This window comes from Eriocheir sinensis, chromosome 12 (genome assembly GCF_024679095.1).
Source record: "Eriocheir sinensis breed Jianghai 21 chromosome 12, ASM2467909v1, whole genome shotgun sequence".
NCBI classification, from domain to species: domain Eukaryota; kingdom Metazoa; phylum Arthropoda; class Malacostraca; order Decapoda; family Varunidae; genus Eriocheir; species Eriocheir sinensis.
In genome coordinates this window covers 7206867-7227014 of record NC_066520.1, presented here as the reverse complement: position 1 = coordinate 7227014, position 20148 = coordinate 7206867, and the positions used below count along the sequence as shown (strand labels likewise).

The 20148-nt window shown below is 41.0% G+C and overlaps 1 protein-coding gene across 5 annotated transcripts in view; it reads left to right on the top strand.

Moving 5' to 3' along the window:
- The window catches only part of LOC126997343 (uncharacterized), a 118649-nt gene that overhangs the window by 87081 nt on the left and 11420 nt on the right, over positions 1-20148 (top strand). The window contains exon 26 of one of the 5 annotated variants that reach the window (XM_050858392.1): positions 11376-11491. The exons of the other annotated variants lie outside the window; for them this stretch is intronic. Coding sequence (XP_050714349.1) covers positions 11376-11379 — 4 coding nt within the window. The 3' untranslated portion in view covers positions 11380-11491. The remainder of the gene's footprint in view (positions 1-11375; positions 11492-20148) is intronic. 5 annotated transcript variants of the gene reach the window in all.

The following is a 20148-nucleotide window of genomic DNA, read 5'->3' as shown; positions in this document are numbered from 1 at the left end:
TTATCAAACCCAAAAGTCAGACCCACGTGTGCACCAAATAATTTTTTTCATATTGGTTACTTTATTCAATTAGCGCGAATTCAGATAGCGCGACCGTGTTCATCCACCTAATTCTCACGCTTAATGGGGCTCTACTGTACACACACATATATATATATATATATATATATATATATATATATATATATATATATATATATATATATATAGATATAGATATAGATATAGATATAGATAGTAATGTCTCCAGGATTGCGAGTTTCATGTTTGCGATTCACCGAGTTTGCGATAGAGACCCCCCAAAATTTGATTATTATTGAAAACTGAAATTGCGATATGACTCGAAAGGAAAAGGAAAAGACTGCCAAAACCGGGTTTTTTCACACCTTGTTGTCCTTGACTCCCATTCTCACTCTTACCCACACCCTGGACCTTTCCATTGGCCGCGGGGAGCATGGTGAGTGGGATCCAGGCAGCCAGGCGGGAACACGCCATACACGACTATGAACAGACACATACCACAAAAAAACACTTTCTAGTAAGTACACACTCCCCTGGTTTTACAGGGATCTACACAGGCAACATCATAAGAAACAAACACTCTACAGACGCGCACAGACATACAACACAACAGATAATTGGACCACCTACAATAATCACCAAAAGACATTTGCCAAAAACATAAAAGTAGTGGAGCACAAACACATAGCAACTTACCTTGCAGACAACGTAAGAAATAACAAAAGAAACTTTTCAAATTCTTTAAGGCATGCAAACATGACACTAACACGATTACATCACTGAAAAACAACACTAACACATTAGTAACCAGACCACAACACAAAGCACAAATACTCAACACAGTTCCAATCAATGTACACACAAGAACACGACCTGACCCCAAACATGCCACACAGCCCCTTCCCTCCGATACTCCCCCTTGACATTATGACTAACGGAATACAGAAATTACTGGAAGGACTCAACACAAATAAATCCACTGGCCCTGACAACATTCCCGCCTTCATGCTTAAATCTTTTGCCCCCATCCTTCAAGCCATCTTCACTCACTCCCTATCATCCACCTCATTACCCTCTGACTGGCTTTTGGCAAACATTAATCCACTGTTTAAGACAGATGACCGGACTTACCCATCCAATTATCGACCCATCTCACTAACATCGATTCCATGTAAAATTTTCGAACACATAATGAATCACCTTGACACAAACAACATCCTTACTGACTCACAACACGCTTTCAACCCAAACGCTCATGTGAATCACAACTCATTACTACATTTCATGACATTACGAGGCTACTCGACCGACGTGACATTAACCCCTTCACTCTAGAGACACTCCTGCCTGTGTCCAACGCACTAAAAGTCCTCTCTGAAGATCTTCGTCCTCTTCTAAACCTCTTAAGAGGAAATGGTAGAGGAATTTAGTGGAGGATTGAGAGGTTTAGAAGAGGATTAATCCTCTTCCATTTCCTCTTACCCTTTCCATACTGTGATGCCGACGTCTGCGTCACGGATGGAAAGGGTCAAACAAATTGACACTATTGTTTTAGATTTTGCCAAAGCCTTTGACAAAGTTCCGCACAAAAGACTGACATTAAAATTGAAATACTACGGTATTTCAGGACCTATTCTTCACTGGATCACTGCATTTCTTACTTACAGGACTCAACACGTTCTTCTTGATGGATCTTCCTCTAACACTGTCCCTGTTTCTTCAGGTGTCCCACAAGGCACCGTTCTAGGCCCCCTTCTTTTCCTCCTGTACATTAACGATCTTTCACTCTCAACACCTTACTCTTCCACTAGACTATTTGCCAACGATAGTTTACTGTTTAGAGCAGTAAAAACTACTGACGACTGCAGACTACTACAAAAAGACTTGGACGCCCTCGAGCGGTGGGAGCGCACCTGGCAGATGCAGTTCCGACCAGACAAATGTAAACTGTTAAGATTTACCAGAGCTCACAACCCCATCCATCACACTTACACTCTCCATAATTCCGACCTAGAATCAGTCCACACACACTAGTATCTTGGTGTCTACCTCTCCACTAACCTAAAGTTCAACACTCACATAGACCACATCACTGCCACAGCCAACCAAACACTGGGGTTCCTGAGGAGGAATTTACATAACTGCACACCTGACATTTAACACATAGCTTATGACACACTTGTGAGACCAACACTGGAATACTGCTCCTCAGTGTGGGATCCTTACATACACAGAAACATTGATAGGTTAGAACAAATCAACACCAAGGCGGCTCGGTTCATTACAAACAATTACACTCGAACGTCTGGAATCACAACACGGATCAAAGAACAGGTAAACATGGAACCTCTTCACATATGCAGACAAGCACACAGACTTACACTTATGTACAAGATCACAAACACTCACATTGACATTGACCCACACACATATTTACACAACGCAAACAGTCTACGTACTCGTAACACACACATCCATAAATACCAAAGATATCACACTTACACTGACGCATACAAGCACTCATACTTTCCACGCACCGCATACGTGACTGGAACAGCCTCCCTCAACAGATCTTAGACTGCGGTACAATAGACTCATTCAGAAAACAAATACACAATCACTTGTCACCACAACACACCAACACTAACAACAACAGTTGATTCACTTCCCTCCCCTGTACACTCGGCTCCTCCGTCCCCCCAACAGCCAACATAAATATGCGTGTTATGCACCTGAAAGGTGCCCTGCACATTATCATCCAGATCCAGATCCACATCCAGATGTGTGTGAGCAGCCCCGACCGCACACTGGGCCGGAGCAGCTGACGGGCGGCTGATGATGAGTGTCGGTGGTGTGGCCCCCGCATCGGCGCCACCCAAACAGCATTTTCACTGGGACCCGCGTGTGTGTGGCTGTGCCCATTGTGGGCCCACGCTCCTCAATTTGCCAATTCTCACTTACCACATGTTGTGCGGGACCCCTTTCCTTTCTTCCGTCTCTTCTTTTTAAAAAAAAAAGAGATAGAAGAAAAGAAAGGGGTCCCGTGCAACATGTGGAAAACAAGAATCGGCAAATTGAGAAGCCCAAACCCACAACAAACACAGCCACACACACATGGGCCCCAACAAAAACACCGTTCAGGCAGCGCCGATGTAAAGGCCACACCACTGACACTCATCACCACCATCACCATCATCAGCCGCCCGTCAGCTGTTCGGGCCCAGCGCGCGGCCGGGGGCGTCTGCACACATGCGCTTGGCCACCCAGGTGGGTGCCCAAGCGCAAGATGTCAACAGTTTTCAATTTTCCCCATGAGAATAATGGTTCAAAGTTTGCAATTTCAACGTTTGCAACCATAGCGTCGACTATATATATTTATATATATATATATATATATATATATATATATATATATATATATATATATATATATATATATATATATATATATATATATGTATATATCTATAAGTGTATATATATATATATATATATAAATATATATATATATATATATATATATATCTATATATATATATATATATACACATATATATATATATATATATATATATATATATATATACACACACACACACACACACACACACACACAGGTTGATAATCCCTTATCTGAAATTCCTGGGACCAAGAGTTACGGATTTCAGATTTTGGGGGGTTTTGGAATATTTCTATTTGAATCTAAATAAAATGAAAACTGAAATAGGGGATTATTCATGAGAGGGTACCCTATTAATTTTGAGATGCTGGCTGCTTATTTCTGGGCAAAATATGATGCTGTTTATTATGGAGATATTATTTTTCTCCAGAAATCACTTAATGATTGACTTTTCAATTGCCTGTTGTGCACCCGCTGCCACAGCCGCAAAATAGCTCTCAGAGAGGTTCAACTTGCTTACTGTTTCTATATTTCACTCACCACTCACAAATATCACAAGTGGAAAAACTAGAACAAAACCAGGCAAATTAATGTTTTTCCTGTTGTGTATTCCCCCTGAGTGCATGCGTACTGAACAGCAGAGTGACTTATTTCTGAGAGGAAATATTTCTTGCAACACCGACCCGTGTTTAGTGGACCGCTGCCGCCGTGTCCCGTCCTGTGCTGTGTTACGTATTTCTGCCGCCCCACACTGCGTGCTGAATAAATTTAAACTAACCAAACCTAACTTTACATATGTCATTAGCTTTGATTTGGCTGTCTGACTGGTAAAGCAGATAAAATTCAGCATTTTAAAACTGTAGTGAGTGCATTTTTTGATGAACCACAAAACTTGTCCATAAAATTATGTTTGTCAAGGGTCGTCCTGAAATATGTGTAAAATACGCATTGTAATGTCTCTCCCCCTTTCCTCCTGCCTTCACCAGCAGCAGGCAGCGGCCGGCAGTCATAGTAAGCTAGAGAAATTTTAGGGTTGCCACCCGTTCCTTAAAATATGGATTCGTTCCGTATTGGAGAATGGGATGTTGCATTCCTTATTTTTCTTAGCACAAGGTGGCAACCCTAACCCCTAAAGGACAGGCTAGAAGGCAGTTTTCTGCTCACGAGGGAGGGTGTGCCGCTTTGATAAAATTTGGTGAAATAGGTGTTCTTCATCAATACCGTGTGGCAATTTGAGACCAAAACAGTTGTTCATAGTCATTTTACACCGCCAGTCTTTCATTTACATGATGAAAGAAACTAGAAGTTCCTCAGTTGCAGCATGGCAGAGATATGATGTTGGGAAGTACAAATCCTGGCAGGAAATTGGATGATGAGAATTCCCGCACCCCGCCTTTCTGCCTTTCTCCGCCCAAGTGAGAATTCTTGCCAGCCGTCCTTTAAGGGCTAACTGAGACTCTATTCCCATTCTTTTATGCTTTGAGCATTCTCGTCTTGCAGCGAACAAAGGGAACCCACACTCACGTCTTCAACTTGTACAAAGAGACACGCCAGTCCTCGTCGAAAGACCGACTTGGTCGGCGAGGCTAACGTCAGCTGATAGAGTTGGTCTATCAGCATCCTCCTCTCCCCTTCATGAGCCGTCACCCAGCAAGGGTCTGTGGTCCCTCCTTGGAGGGATGTACGTGCTTGACCCTAACAGACTCCATATAGCCTGTGTGCCCACCCGTTAGGTGGTGGGGAAAAAAAGAAAAAGAAAACGCGTCATATCAGCATTACTAAAACTTTAGGATTTTGGAATTTTGAATAAAGGATTCTCAACCCGTATTTACCTAGTGGTATTTACCTAGTTGTAATTTTACAGGGCCTGGGCTTATGTTTGTGTGGTCCCGTCTCCATATCTGTACTTGTCCAGTTTTTCCTTAAAGTTGTGCACACTTCGCTAAAACTATTTCCTCACTTAGGCTATTCCAAACCTCTGTGTTTCTTTGTGGGAAGCTATATTTTTATTACATCTCAAGCATCTTCCCTTTCTCAATTTTTTTACTGTCCATGTGTTACTGGTGTTTCTTACTTCTCTTAGAGGGGGCTTCGTAGTGCAGTGGTTAGCACACTCGGCTCACAACCAAGAGAGCCCGGGTTCGATTCCCGGGCAGAGTGGATACCCTGCGCCCCTGTCCACCCAGCAGTGAATGGGTACCAGGTATTAATTGGGAGTTGTGTCCCTTCTCCAGGGATCTGATCCTTCTCCTATAATTCCTTCTCCTTCTGTCTCTCTCCGGCATATGACCACAGATGTTGCACCGACTAAACAAAACTTTCCAACTTTTACTTCTCTTTGTAGCAACTCCTTTTCTACTTCTTCCATTTTATTCCACAATTTGTAAATTAGTATTAGGTCTCCCCTTTTTCTTCTTTGTTCCAATGTTGGCAGGTCCATTTCCTTTAACCTTTCTTCATATGACAATCCCTCCAGTTCTGGATCCATCTTTGTTACCATCCTTTGTATTCTTTCTAGTTTTTTCACATTTTTCTTCTTATGGGGATGCATATTCCAACTTTGGTCTAATCATAGTGATAATCATCTTATTCATCATATTTTTATCCATATAGTGGAATGCTATTCCTATATTTTTTATCATTCTATATGTATCTCCGAATAACCTATTTACATGACTCAGACTGTTGATTATCTTGTATTGTCACTAATAGGTCTCTCTCTTCTTGAACTTTTAGTATTTCTCCACCTCCCATTCTAAATGTCCACTTTGGTCTCCCTTCACTCTTACCCATTTCCATTACATGACATTTCTTCACATGAAACTCCATCTCCCATTTCTTACTCCAATCCCAAATTTTATTTAGGTCCTCTTGTAGAATTTCACAGTCTTTACTATTTCTTATGTGTCTCAGCAATTTCGCATCATCTGCAAACAAGCTCATGTAACTACTTACTTTCTCTGGCATATCATTTATATACACTAGGAAAAGTATTGGTGCCAGTATCGATCCTTGAGGTACCCCGCTATCTACATTTCTCCATTCCAATTTCATGACCTTTAACACTGTTCTCATTCCTCTTCCCTTTAACCCCTAAAGGTCGACGGGTTTGAGCTTGTACGAGTTTTCCCCCCCACCCGCCCACTACAATAGAGTACAGCTGGGTGAGTGGGAATTGCCGATTTTCACTCTATTTCCCACCGCGCTCACTCTTAACCTATATACTGTACTGACTTATCAACACATCATTGGTTACCTTCAAGTCTTCATCTTTCGAATGAGACCAACTAGAATTCTCTGCACTGCGTGTGTGCTGAGATATGACGAGTATAAGTAGACTACTTTCCGTGCTGGAGAGCGTATGTGTTCGTTCGCGCGGCGTGGCTATGGCGATGGGTTGGTGCAGGTTGAGTGCTAATACCACCCGCCACACCAAAGTCTCTCAACGTCTTCTCACTCCACCCCAAACATGACGTTTCGTGGTGAGAGAGAGAGAGAAGAGAGGGAGAAAGAGCATTGCGTTTGTTGGGCTGAGGGGAGCACAGCGATCCGAACGCACAAAAACTCGAAAAATTACTCTAACTCATTATCACAAGCATGCAGAAACTGACTACAAAGCGGGTTGAGGACCTATTCGTACACACTAATAAGCAGTGTAGCATATCCAGCGAAATGTTGCTGAATTGGGCTACAAATATATATTGACCGTATACCACGTCAGCCGACCTTCTAGCCCAGACGGTATACCACGTCAACCGACCTCTACGGGTTGACGGTATACCACGTCAGCCGACCTTTAGGGGTTAAATAGACAGGAAAGTAAAGCTATAGGGCGGTAGTTTGAGAGATTAGAACGGTCACCCTTCTTAGACACAGGCTGTATGAAGGCGTACTTCCAGCAGGAAGGAAAGGTAGATGTTGATAGGCAGAGATGAAAGAATTTGACCAGGCAGGGTGTCAACACGGAAGCACAATTTTTAAGAACAATAGGAGGCACTCCATCAGGTCCATAATACTTCTGAGAGTTGATGCCAGAGAGGGCATAGAAAGCATCGTTCTTAAGAATCTTAATGACAGACATAAAGGAATCTGAGGGGGAGATGTGTCGGAGGAATATGCCCAGAATCGTCCAGAGTGGATTTTTACAGAAAGTTTGAGAGAAGAGTTTAGCCTTAGAGATAGATGAGACAGCGGTGCTGCCGTCAGGGTTAAGGAGAGGAGGGAAAGATGAAAAAGTGAAATTGGAGAAGTTTTTGGCTAGGTGCCAGAAGTCCCGGGAGGAATTAGAAAAAGCAAGATTTTGACATTTTCTATTAATGAAAGATGTTTTGGTAAATCGAAGAATAGATTTGGCTTGATTCCAGGCAGAAATATAAAGATCATGGTTAGCAGGAGTGCGAAGGCTCCTTTCCTCTCAGTTGGTTTGTAGAAGTGAAGATTTACTCTAATATTATTGACCTGGTCATAATTGTGAGCGATCTTAACTTGAGGATTACCTGCAGTACATTGTGGGGACACATACCCATGCAGGCTATGTGTCTGCCTGCCATCCCATCAGTCAATTATTCCTTGGTCTCATCTGGGGTCATTACACTTACCAGGGAAAGCAGCTCCAAGCACACAGACAGGATGCTTGAGCCCTGGGGGCCAGTCCTTGTCACTGAGCTGTTTCTCTAATTTTTTTGTAACGATGAAAGAGCAGTCAATATTTTCAATTTCATTGTATCTGTAATGGGGGCATATACTATAGCTACATGTGGCCTTGGAACTCATCTGTGGCACATTAGCCTTTGAGCCTGTGTTGGGTAAGTTTACTTCCACAAAATATTGCGTATGAAAGAGCTGGACAGGTGTCGTATGACTTTCACTTGACTTTCCAGTAATGTTCAACTGCACACCCAAATCTCCTACTGCTATACTTTCAGCCACACATTTTAACATCTCTTTCACCCATAAAAAGTTAATAGTATGTTGATAGTAATAGTTATGATTGATTCATAAAGGAAAAAATATTATTTGGGAATACTGTTGTTGCTGCTTCTTGCTAAAAGTGTCCTTTGTCCTCCAGTTTCTCAGTTATTATGTACCACTTAAGCAAAAGGTCAGGAATATTGTACCCGTATGAGTGAGAATATTAGCCCGGTACCGTTTGGGAAGTATCATGAGTATTAACTACATGAGAAGTTTGAACTCAATGTTGTTGGTGTCCACATACTATGACATGGTTCAGGGCAAGATAAAATGAAGAAAATTAGCAACAAGATTTTGTCTTATGTTGCAGAATCACATATGCATTAAGGTATCAGAATATAAGAATAATTTTTTGAAAAAGAGAAGAGGAAGAGAGTATCTGAAAAGAAAGCTATGGACATCTTGATCACATTTTTGGAGGGAATTATTGATAAACTAAAGGAATGTAAAAATGGCTACTATGATATAGAAATGATAGTAAATCTTAAGAAAACATCTCAGTAACTAGCCCACCATTAGAAAAGGGATCTGTAGTGCTCATAAGAAATTGAACTTAATTTCCCCCAAGAAATCCTTATCTTTAATGCTCTTTAGTTTGTGTGTAAACATCTTTTTTTTTTTTTTTTTTTTTTTTTTTTTTTTTTTTTTTTGTGTGTGTGTGTGTGTGTGTGTGTGTGTGTGTCTGATATATTGGGAGGGTTGCTCCGTTTCATGAGCTATTGTCTGTGAACTACCATGCTGTGTGGTTTGGGTGGCTGCAGACTAGTGAATCCTGAGCACCTCAATTTTGGGAGTGTTAAACTGTGCTGAATTAGCTTAAGAATGCTTCCTGGCTCTTCAGTAGTAGTTTGTAAAGTTTCCATATTGTAAAATGTGTTAAATTATGCATGTTTGAATGTCATAAATAGAGACATTTGCTTAGTTTAGTTTAATACTGGATACTATATCTTGCCTGGATTTGTGAAAGAACATGACTAACAATGATTTTCATTTTGTCTAAATGTATTTTTCTTAATGTTCTCCTTGGCATGCCTAACATCTTTCCACTTTCTATTAGTTTGTTCAAAGTGTATATATATATATATATATATATATATATATATATATATATATATATATATATATATATATATATATATATATATATATATATATATATATATATATACAAGGGGGTACCCAAAAGTAACCAGAATAGTTTTCTGTGGGATAAACCCGTAATAGTTCATGCTTCCGCAACTAGATGCAGCATGAGACAACCGTTAGGCATCAGTCTGCTGACTGGGGTCATCGAGGGAAGACATATGGCCCGTGGTTCGCCATTGCTTTGAAGTTTTTCACGCCATTTCGTCTATTTTTACGATGGATGAAAGGAAGGAGCAGCGTGCTGCCTTGAAATTCTGTTTTTTGCTGGGGAAAACGGCAGCCGAAACAGTTACCATGCTTCAAACAGCTTACAAAGATGCTGCCATGAGCAAAACACAAGTTTACGAGTGGTTTGCATGCTTAAGGAATGGTCAATTGTCTCTGGAAGACCAATCTTGGATGCTTCCATTGACTTGACTGCTGCTTCGTTTCCGGGTCGTAGCCGTAGCACCAGCTTTCATCACCAGTGATGACCTTCGAAAAAAGGTCTGGATCAACTTCCAACTCTTCTTTCAGTTCTTGGCACACATTCATTCGTGACTGTTTTTGATGATCTGTGAGCAAGCGAGGCACCAACTTCGCTGCAACTCTTTTCATCCCCAATTCCTCAGTCAAAATTTGTTGGCAGGAGCTCCAGGACACACCAGTCAAATCAACAAGTTCGTCAATTGTTCGGCGATGGTCCTCCAAGATCAGTTCATGAATTTTTGTGATGTTTTCATCCGTTCGGGAGGTTGACGGTCGCCCTGAACAAGATCGGTCTTCCAGCGACAATTGACCATTCCTAAAGTGTGCAAACCACTCGTAAACTTGTGTTTTGCTCATGGCAACATCTTTATAAGCTGTTTGAAGCATGATAACTTTCGGCTGCCGTTTTCCCCAGCAAAAAACAGTATTTCACGGCAGCACGCTGCTCCTTCCTTTCATCCATCGTAAAAATAGACGAAATGTCGCAAAAAACTTCAAAACAATGGCGAACCACGGGCCGTATGTCTTCCCACGATGAGCCCAGTCAGCAGACTGATGCCTAACGGTTGTCTCATGCTGCATCTAGCTACAGAAGCAGTGGTTTTCAAACTATTTAGTATGACGGCACACTAAGAAACAACTAATATTTTTGCGGCACACCTGCCATTTATTTATACATATATATATATATATATATATATATATATATATATATATATATATATATATATATATATATATATATATGTATATATATATATATATATATATATATATATATATATATATATATATATATATATATATATATATATATATATATATATATATATATATATATATATATATATATATATATACCCTTGATGAATATAAATTACACTTTACAGTAGTTTCATTAGATTATGTACACAAATCTAAATCCCACCCAAATTTTCGAGGCACACCAAGGAGATAATGGCGGCACTTTGAAAATATATATATATATATATATATATACGGTTTGTCCCACAGAAAACTATTCCAGTTACTTATATATATACCTCATATATATATATATATATATATATATATATATATATATATATATATATATATATATATATATATATATATATATATATATATATATATATATATATATATATATATATATATATATATATATATATGTACATATATATGTACATAGTTTAGCATTTCCTTTCTTGTTTTTGCTAATCATTGCTAATCCAGTCACTTTGTTTACTGTAGTTAACTCATAGATGTTGATGGGTCATATATCTGTTAGTAACTTTCTTGGTGCAGCACGTCGCCTGTTAATGAGCCTCAAGGCTTGACAAGGTACAGTTTTGCCATTATTTTCCAGATAGCAAGGTACCTGCTCCAGGGGGTCACTTGGCTCTATTTCCTTGACCATACTTCCCAGCATGCGAGCTCTATGCCTGTAGTCATGGATAACTACAAATCTGATGCTGGCCTCAGGTTTGATGTTTGGTTTCCTGGTTTTAGCTGATACAGAAGCTTTCCTCTCTGTCTGTCTTATCTGCCAAACTCTATTGGTGTGTTGGCCATGCTGAAACACATGATGTTTCTCACATCTTTTGATTTCCTGTTGCAGTCTTGTGGTGGCTTTGCTTTCTTTAAATGTTCTGTTCCCTCTTTTATCCATCACAGAAGTGTTGGACTGAATGATTTACCTCAGGTTGTAGTGGTTACCACAGAGAAATCATATCCTGTCAAATACACATACATAATGGATAATCAGTTTTGTAGTCAAGACCAGGCACCTTAAGAGACAAGACCAGACCCTCTGACACCTAGACCCAATCCAGACCTTCCAAGACCAAGACCCCTGTGAGACCAAGACCAGGCTTTTTTTTTTTTTTTTTTTTTTTTTTTTTTTTTTCTGACTCCTATCTTCAAGCTTTTAGTCTGTACTGCATTTTCTGAATGAGCAAGATCGCCAGGTCCAGGGAGAATAAACCACCAAAAGCAACCAAAACACCAGCCAATTCTGCCAACACTCTACAAAAATTACCCCCAAACCACACACTAAACTTCCCTCATTAAACTAGGAAAATAATGAAACTTTTATTACCATTAAGTTTTGATGTCATGGCAATTAAGTTACATTGGAACTGGCAACCCTGCAAACGAGCTAGCTAAACCTGACGTGTGTGTGTGTGTGTGTGTGTGTATGAAGAGTGCGGGCCCTGCACCCTTCATGCATTTACGCCACACGTTTAGCTAGCCATGTATATGCAATCCCTGCACTGTGGGTACTGCATACACATACAGTCCTTGAGTCATAATGTATGTGACTTACGACCGCTTGCACTTATGACCAGGCCAATTATATAAGTAATTCTTGGTTAAGTAATGAATGAGTCGACATTTCAAATATCCTGCCATGTGTAGAGCAGCTATTTGTTTACACAGTGCTCCAGCACCCCCCCCCCATCCTCAGTCCTCAGGCACTGGCCCCACCCCCAGCTGGGCTGGGATAAGGCAGGAGTGGGGAAGGGTAGGGGTCTGGGCCAGTCCACCCATGCTTTCCATTCAGTTCCCCTTGGAACTCAAGCTGTAAGTACTACTCATGCTGCAGTTGCAAGTCACTACTCCACTAGTTCATAGGCCTACAGTCTGCTACACAAGCATACTGCTAGATCTAGCAGATGCCACTTGCCTAGCATGTTAGCTGAGTAAGGGTGGAGAGAGTCTACCCAGATATCTCTTACTGTTTACAATTCTCTGCTGCATTTGGTTCACCCATTATACCCCACAACTCCCTGCAGGTGGAAGAAGGGAAGCCAGACTGGTCAGTTAATCAGCTGATTGCAACCAAAATGGCATCCCACAACAACAGCTCCCTCACAATATTCCCTCACCAGTCCTTATAGGTTACTGTTTACCAGTGTTGTGCGCACTACCTGCTAAAAGTAGTGGCACTACCGCTACCGCTACTCATTTCTGAATGTAGTGCACTACCGCTACTACTGCCGCTACCGCTACATGTGAACAATAAGTACTGAAAAAACATAATTCTCTTTTATACATATTGTTACGTTCTGCGTCCTTGATAGAGTACTGAATAAGTTACTTTACACTTCCTGTACGTGAGGCTAGAAGATTCACTCACCTCCCTCTGCTGTGCTAGTTGACACCCAGTTTTTGCCAGTTTCCAAGGCTTCTTGAGCCATGATCAGAAATATCCACGAGTGACTGTGCTTGCCGTGCTCCAGTGTCCACCTCTTGTCTACCAGTAGAAGATTCAGGTTCTGGTTGAAGATCACTGTCTTCCATGACTGACTAAGGTTCAGATAAATGACAATAGACAAAAAAACCACTGGACCACAGGTAGGCAGCCAGCCACACCTCCAGTCCCAGATTCACTGCTGAGTGAGCATTAGGTGACCGACAAGAGTGACGGGCCACTGAACTGTACACATTTCATTTGCGTTTTCATCACGTATGTAGTTGGTCCACCCCGAGTAGTGAGTAGTGACTAGCCCTACCTAAAAATGTAGCGCCGCTACCATTTTTGCCGCTCTCTCCAAAAAAGAGTGGCACTACCGCTGTTAAAAAAAGTAGCTTCGCTACATAGTGGCGCTACTAGTAGTGCTGCTACGCCCAACACTGCTGTTTACTACAAATAGCAATCATAGTTGAATTAAATATTCACAAAGGTAATAAGGTGCAGCAGAGGCAACCTTGGCCACTCATATAACTACATGTCCTTTGTTTACAAAGAATACCCCTCATCCCACCAGCCGACAACCCCCCACACTAGGACTTGGTGGGCACATGGCTACTGCCGCTATCTTGGCAACGCTTGGTAGCTCCATTGTGTAATGTTCCACAATATTGTATGGCAAACAGGTCACCTGAATGAAGGGCTGGGGTGCAGTGAGCACATGAGGACAGAGGTGGGGTAGGGGGAGAGGATAGAAGGTGCAAAAATGCATCTATCTCTATCTGCAGCTGGACATTTGAATAATATTTTATTTTCACTGTAAATTATGACTTGATAATTCAACTTCGAACCGGCCTGTTAGTCCTGAACCCCGTCAAAGCTCAAGGACCACCTGCATGTGAAGTACACAGAGGTGAACTGTGCTCTAAACAGGCATGTGTGCAAGAGATTATCACTGCAAGAATGGCCACGTCATGCATGCTCCCTCAACGCACTCTATTGGCACTTGCAGGACTCGCTCGTGTATCATCACTAGCACTAGCCAGGTAACATCTTTAGACACTACAATGCTGTACGGCCTCCTGTAAACCAAATCAGCCATGATTTTTCTCTGTACGATCATAATTTTCCAACCTTCCCATGCTGTGATAAACCTTACAATGTTGGTCTCGTCCTAGTCATGAGATCAGGCCCTGTATAGTACAACTAGGGAAACACACACACACACACACACACACACACACACACACACAGGTAGAGATGAACAGCTGATCCTAGCGTCAGGACGGTCACCCATACGTCTGTCTTCCACCACGTCTGGTCCTTGTGTGTTTGTGTGTATTTACCTAGTATTTACCTAGTTGTAATTTTACAGGGCCTGGGCTTATGCTCGGGACCACATGAGTGTAAGCCCAGGCCCTGTAAAATTACAACTAGGTAAATACACACAAATACACAAGGACCAGACGTGGTGGAAGACAGACGTATGGGCGACCGTCCTGACGCTAGGATCAGCTGTTCATCTCTACCTGTTTGTGGTGTTGTGGGGCCTGGGGTAATGTGCATTGCATTGGGCTCATCTCCTGTATTGACCAGTTTGTAAGATGAGTGGGAGGGAGGATGATTTAGAATGGATAACACCAAGAAGAAGAGGATATGGAGCACGAGGAAAAGAACGAAGGACGGATGTAGGGAGCAGTGAAGACGAGCTATATATAAAAGAATATTGCTTATGGTAAGGAAACTTGACAGGTGGATAGGAATAGTTAAGAGCAGGGATGAAGAGGAACTACAGAGCAGAGAATTTCAAAGAGACCTCAAAACATGAGTATGCAGGTTAGAGGACAAGGAGAAACAACTGATTCAAGAAAAAGAAGAGCTGAAGGAGAAATTGGCAAAATATGAATAATCGACGAAGGAAGGACTAGGAGTGGCAATATAGGAAAATGAGAATCTGAAAGAGATAGTGAGCAAAGAGGAACAAAGGGTTAGAGAGGAAGTGTTGGGGGAAATAAAGACTTGGAAGGATGAAAATGAAAGAGCAAATGTAGTCCTCAAAGAAGTAATTGAACAACAACTGAAAGAAGACAAGGAAAACGTAGAGAAAGAGGTGGTTAAGGCTTTGAAGAAAAACAAAGAATTAGTAAGAGATGTGGCAGATGAGAAGAAGAGTGTAATAATATTTGGCATGAAGGAAAAGAATATAACGTACAAACCAAATGGGAAAAGAAAGAACTGAAATCGGTAAAATACTTACTTAAGAACTTAAATGATGAAGAACTGCAAAACCTTGAGGAAGAAGTGGAAGAAATCTATAGGATGGGCCCCTACATAGAAGGAAAAACAAGGCCAGTTAAATTGAAATTAAGATCACAGAAGGCAACAGAAGAAATTTTGTACAGAACAACTAAGTTAAGGGAAATAGAAGAATGTAAGGAAATATATAAAAAGAAGAATAAAAATGAAGAAGAAAGGAAGAAATGGAACGAACTTCTAGCAGAGGCAAAAGAAAGGAATAATGCAAGATTTGAAGAGGAAAAAAGGGTATTTTTTGGGAGATCGAGTAAAGAAATGGTGCATAAGGGAAAAGCCGAAAGAGAGCAGAACCTAAACAAGATTGAAACTAGTAAGGGATTAAGTGTGATGTATACGAATGTAGACGGGATAGTATCTAGTAAACTGAAATTACAAGACTACTTGCAGGAAAGAGAGCCCAAGATTGTATGTGTAACAGAAACTAAACTAATTGAGGTCATCCAAATAGTGTTTGATAATAACTTCAGTGTATGGAGGAAGGACAGAAAGGGTAAAGGTAGTGGAGGAGTGATGATAATGACAAGGAAGGAGTTATTAGCGAAAACAGTGGTACCTATATGGAGAAGGAAAGGCGGAAATGTGAGTGTAAATCTGGAGAATAAAAACAGAGAAATGATGTCGATAATAGCAACCTATGTACCACCAAGAACTAATTCATGGAGTAAAGAAGAATAAGAGACCATGATTGAAGATACCATTCAGAGTTTGAGTAGACTACTCAAAGCAAACAAAAGAGTCTTGTTAGTTGGTGATTTTAACTGTAAGTAGGTAAATTGGGAGACATTTGAAAGTGGAGATAGTGAAACGGCATGGGGGGAAAGATTTTTAAGATTGGCGATGGAAAACTTGATGACGCAATGGGTGAAGGAATACACGAGATTCAGAAGTGACGACGAACTGGCGAGACTGGACCTGGTGTTAACAAAGGGAATGCATTTGATAAATGAATTAAGGTATGGGTGCCCCCTGGGAAAGAGTGATCATGTGATAATTGAGTTGGAAACAGAGGAAGGAAGTGAGGGGGATGAATCATATAAAAGAAACAGGTTAAACTATAGGAAGGCAAACATGGAAAATCTCAGGAAATACTATGGAGAGCTAGACTGGGCAGAGTTAAAGAGAACAAGGGAGGTGCAAGAGAAGTATGCTATTTTTCTGGAGGCGTATAAATCAGGAGTTATGAAATTTGTACCAGAATACAAACCTGAAGAAAAAGGAAAAAAGGACTGGTTTAATGTAAGATGTATTAAGGCAAAAGAAAAAAAGAGACAAAGCGTGAAAGATTGAAAAGAAATAAAAACCAAAGGAATAAAAAAGATTTTAAGATAGCGAGAAATGAATACGTGAAAATAAGGAGAGAAGAAGAGAAGGGATATGAAAAGGATATCGTAGAAAAGTGTAAGGAAGAACCTAAACTGTTTTATAGATTTATAAATGGAAAAATCAAACCTAAGGAAACAATTGAAAGATTGAGTGATGGGAATATGATAATTGAAAATCCTAGACATGACTGAGCTTCTAAACAAAAAATTCCAGCAAGTTTTTACAAAAGAATCACAATCCAACGAATCACAAGAAAACAAGATAAATGTTCATATGGAAGAAGTCAAAGTAACTAAAGAGGAGATATATTAAATGATGGGGGAGCTGGAAGAGAGGAAAACAGTAGGACCGGATGGAGTCTCAGGTTATATAGTGAAAGAATGCAGAGATCAGCTGGTTGGACCGGTATATGATATCATTAAATGCTCATTAACAACTGGTAAAGTACCAAAGGAGTGGCGGAGGGCTGAAGTTGTCCCTATATTAAAAAACGGACAAAAGGAAGAACCCCTGAATTACAGACCTGTATCATTGACCAGTGTAGTATGTAAAATATGTGAGATATCTTAGGAGAGGATAATATAATCACAAGTAAACAATATGGCTTCAGAAAGGGGCGTTCATGCGTAACAAACTTACTGAGCTTTTACACAAGAGTGACAGACAAAATACAGGAGAGGGACGGATGGGTTGATTGCATTTACTTGGACCTGAATAAGGCGTTCGAAAAAGTTCCACATACAAGACTACTATGGAAGCTGGAGAATAAAGGAGGTTTGAAAGGGAAAATGAAGAACTGGATGGAAAGCTACTTAAGGGGAAGAGAGATGAGAACAGTGGTAAAGGACACGAAATCGGAATGGAGAATTGTAGAGAGTGGAGTGCCTCAAGGATCGGTATTAGCACCTGTACTCTTCCTAGTACACCAGGTATTCGTTATATGCGAGGGTTACATTCTGCAAAAAGCTTGCATAATGTGAATTCGCATATATTGAACCTATCATCCCTTTAATTATAGGGGGTTATGTTCACCGACCCGTTTTGGAACCCTCTAACTATTTATTCCGGCACAGTTTCACAATAATAAAGCACTACAGCAACAATAAAGCACATTGATTGCTTCCAGGGAGACACACCCAAAGTCTGTCTACGATTTAGGCTGATAATTAGCTACCTGAGGATTAACTTTAGGATCAGAGGGAGGAAAAGGTTAATTATGGGCGAGGAAAGTGCAGGAAAACATTTGCACCTGCCGCCCTCTAGTGCGAGTCGGCCACCATACCTCACCAAACAGTCGCACCAACACTGCTACTCGCATAATAGCGAATTTTTCTCGCATAAAACGAATACTTGGCACATTTAGGTTAGTCGCATATGAGCGAATTCACATATTTCGAACTCGCATATATCGAATACCCAGTGTATATGTAAATGATATGCCGGAGGGAGTAAACAGTTATATGAGCCTGTTTGCAGACAATGCAAAACTGCTAAGACATATTAGAAACGGTAAAGACTGTACTTACAAGATAAGAGAAAGGGTATTGCAAGGAAGAAGGGTGGTAGGGTCTTTGGGACGAATCATGAATGGCAGAAGTGTGATCATGGAAGTAAAGAGGGATTTGAGAAATACAATCATAGTACCAACCCTCACATATGCAAGTGAAATGTGAGCCTGGAATGAAAGTCAGAAGTCTAGAGTGCAGGCAGTGGAAATGAGTTATTTGAGGAGTGCTTGTGGTGTGAGTAGAATGGATGGAATGAGTAATGAAAGTGTGTACGAGCATTTTGGAATGTGTCACAGGGGTGAAGGGAAGAAGTGTGGAGTGGTGAAAGAAGTGAAGCGACAGACCTGAAAGTGGTTTGGCCACATGGAGCGAATGGAGGAGAGTAAGATGACCAGAAGGGTGTATGTGAGTGAGATAGAGGGAGGGAATGCTAGAGGACGACCTCCAGTGAAATGGAGGGATAGGGTGCAAGAGTATGTTGGGGAGAGGGGGGAAAGATCTTTGAGAAACTTTGAGCAGGCAATGAAGGGAGTGTCTGGATAGAGAAAGTTGGAAGCTCTTCTGCCGTGGCCATCCCCTGGTGGGAGCTCCTAGGAGCAGGTGTCGATGAAATGATGATGATGATAAAGACTGTGAAATTCTGCAAGATGACCTGAACAAGATTTGGAAATGGAGTATTAAATGGGAGATGGAATTCAATGTGAAGAAAAGTCATGTAATGGAAATGGGAGAGTGAAGGGAGACCAAAATGAACAATAAAATGGGAGATGGAGAAATATTAAAGAAAGTTCAAGAAGAAAGAGATCTGGGAGTGACAATACAAGATAATCAACAGCCTGAGAGTCATGTAAATAGGATATTCGGTGATGCGTATAAAATGGTGAGAAATATAGGATTAGCATTCCTCTACATGGATAAGGATATGATGAAAAAGTTAATAACCACTATGATTAGACAAAAATTGGAATATGCAGAGGCGGTGTGGTCTTCTAATAAGAAAAAAAAAAATAGAAAGAATACAAAGAACGGCAACAAAAATGGTTCCAGAACTGGAGGGATTGACATATGAAGAAAGATTAAAGGAGATGGACCTACCAACACTGGAACAAAAAAGAGAATGGGGAGACCTAATACAAATTTATAAATTATTGAGCAAAATGGAAGATGTAGATAATGAGGAGTTACTACTTAGAGAAGGAATAAACATCAGGAGCACAAGAGGACACAGTAAAAAATTGAGGAAAGGGAGATGCTTGAGAGACATAAAGAAATATAGCTTCTCGCAAAGAAATATACAGTACCCTCTCGAGTTTCGCGCTATCCGACTTTCGTGATCCACGAGTTTTGCGGTTAGTCCTAAATTCTTACCATCCAGAGTTTCACGCGTTATCACCCCGAGTTTCGCGCTGCTTTGACACGTACAGGTCACGTCTACTTACCATTGGCATCACGCACACTACCTTTAAAGGTAGTATCACACTGGACGTTTTCCTCCAAACATTGTGGCTATGGCAAGAGAGAGAGAGAGAATGGGACGTTTTGATGCCGCTGTTGAAGGCAGCTGCCTTACGATTGACTGACAGTTCTGAAAACACGCTTATAATTCGCTGGGAGTCTGATGATGTCATCGCCGACGCTCATGCTATCAGCAGCTTCACTGCCTTAAGGCGGTGTCACAATGGCCGTTTTCGTCCAACTGTTGGGGCTACGGGCAACGCCCGTATGCCCAACCGGGAGCGAGTTCATGGTTATCCGTAAGCTGGTGTCACACAGGGCTTTTTCCTTCCCACCACGTTGGC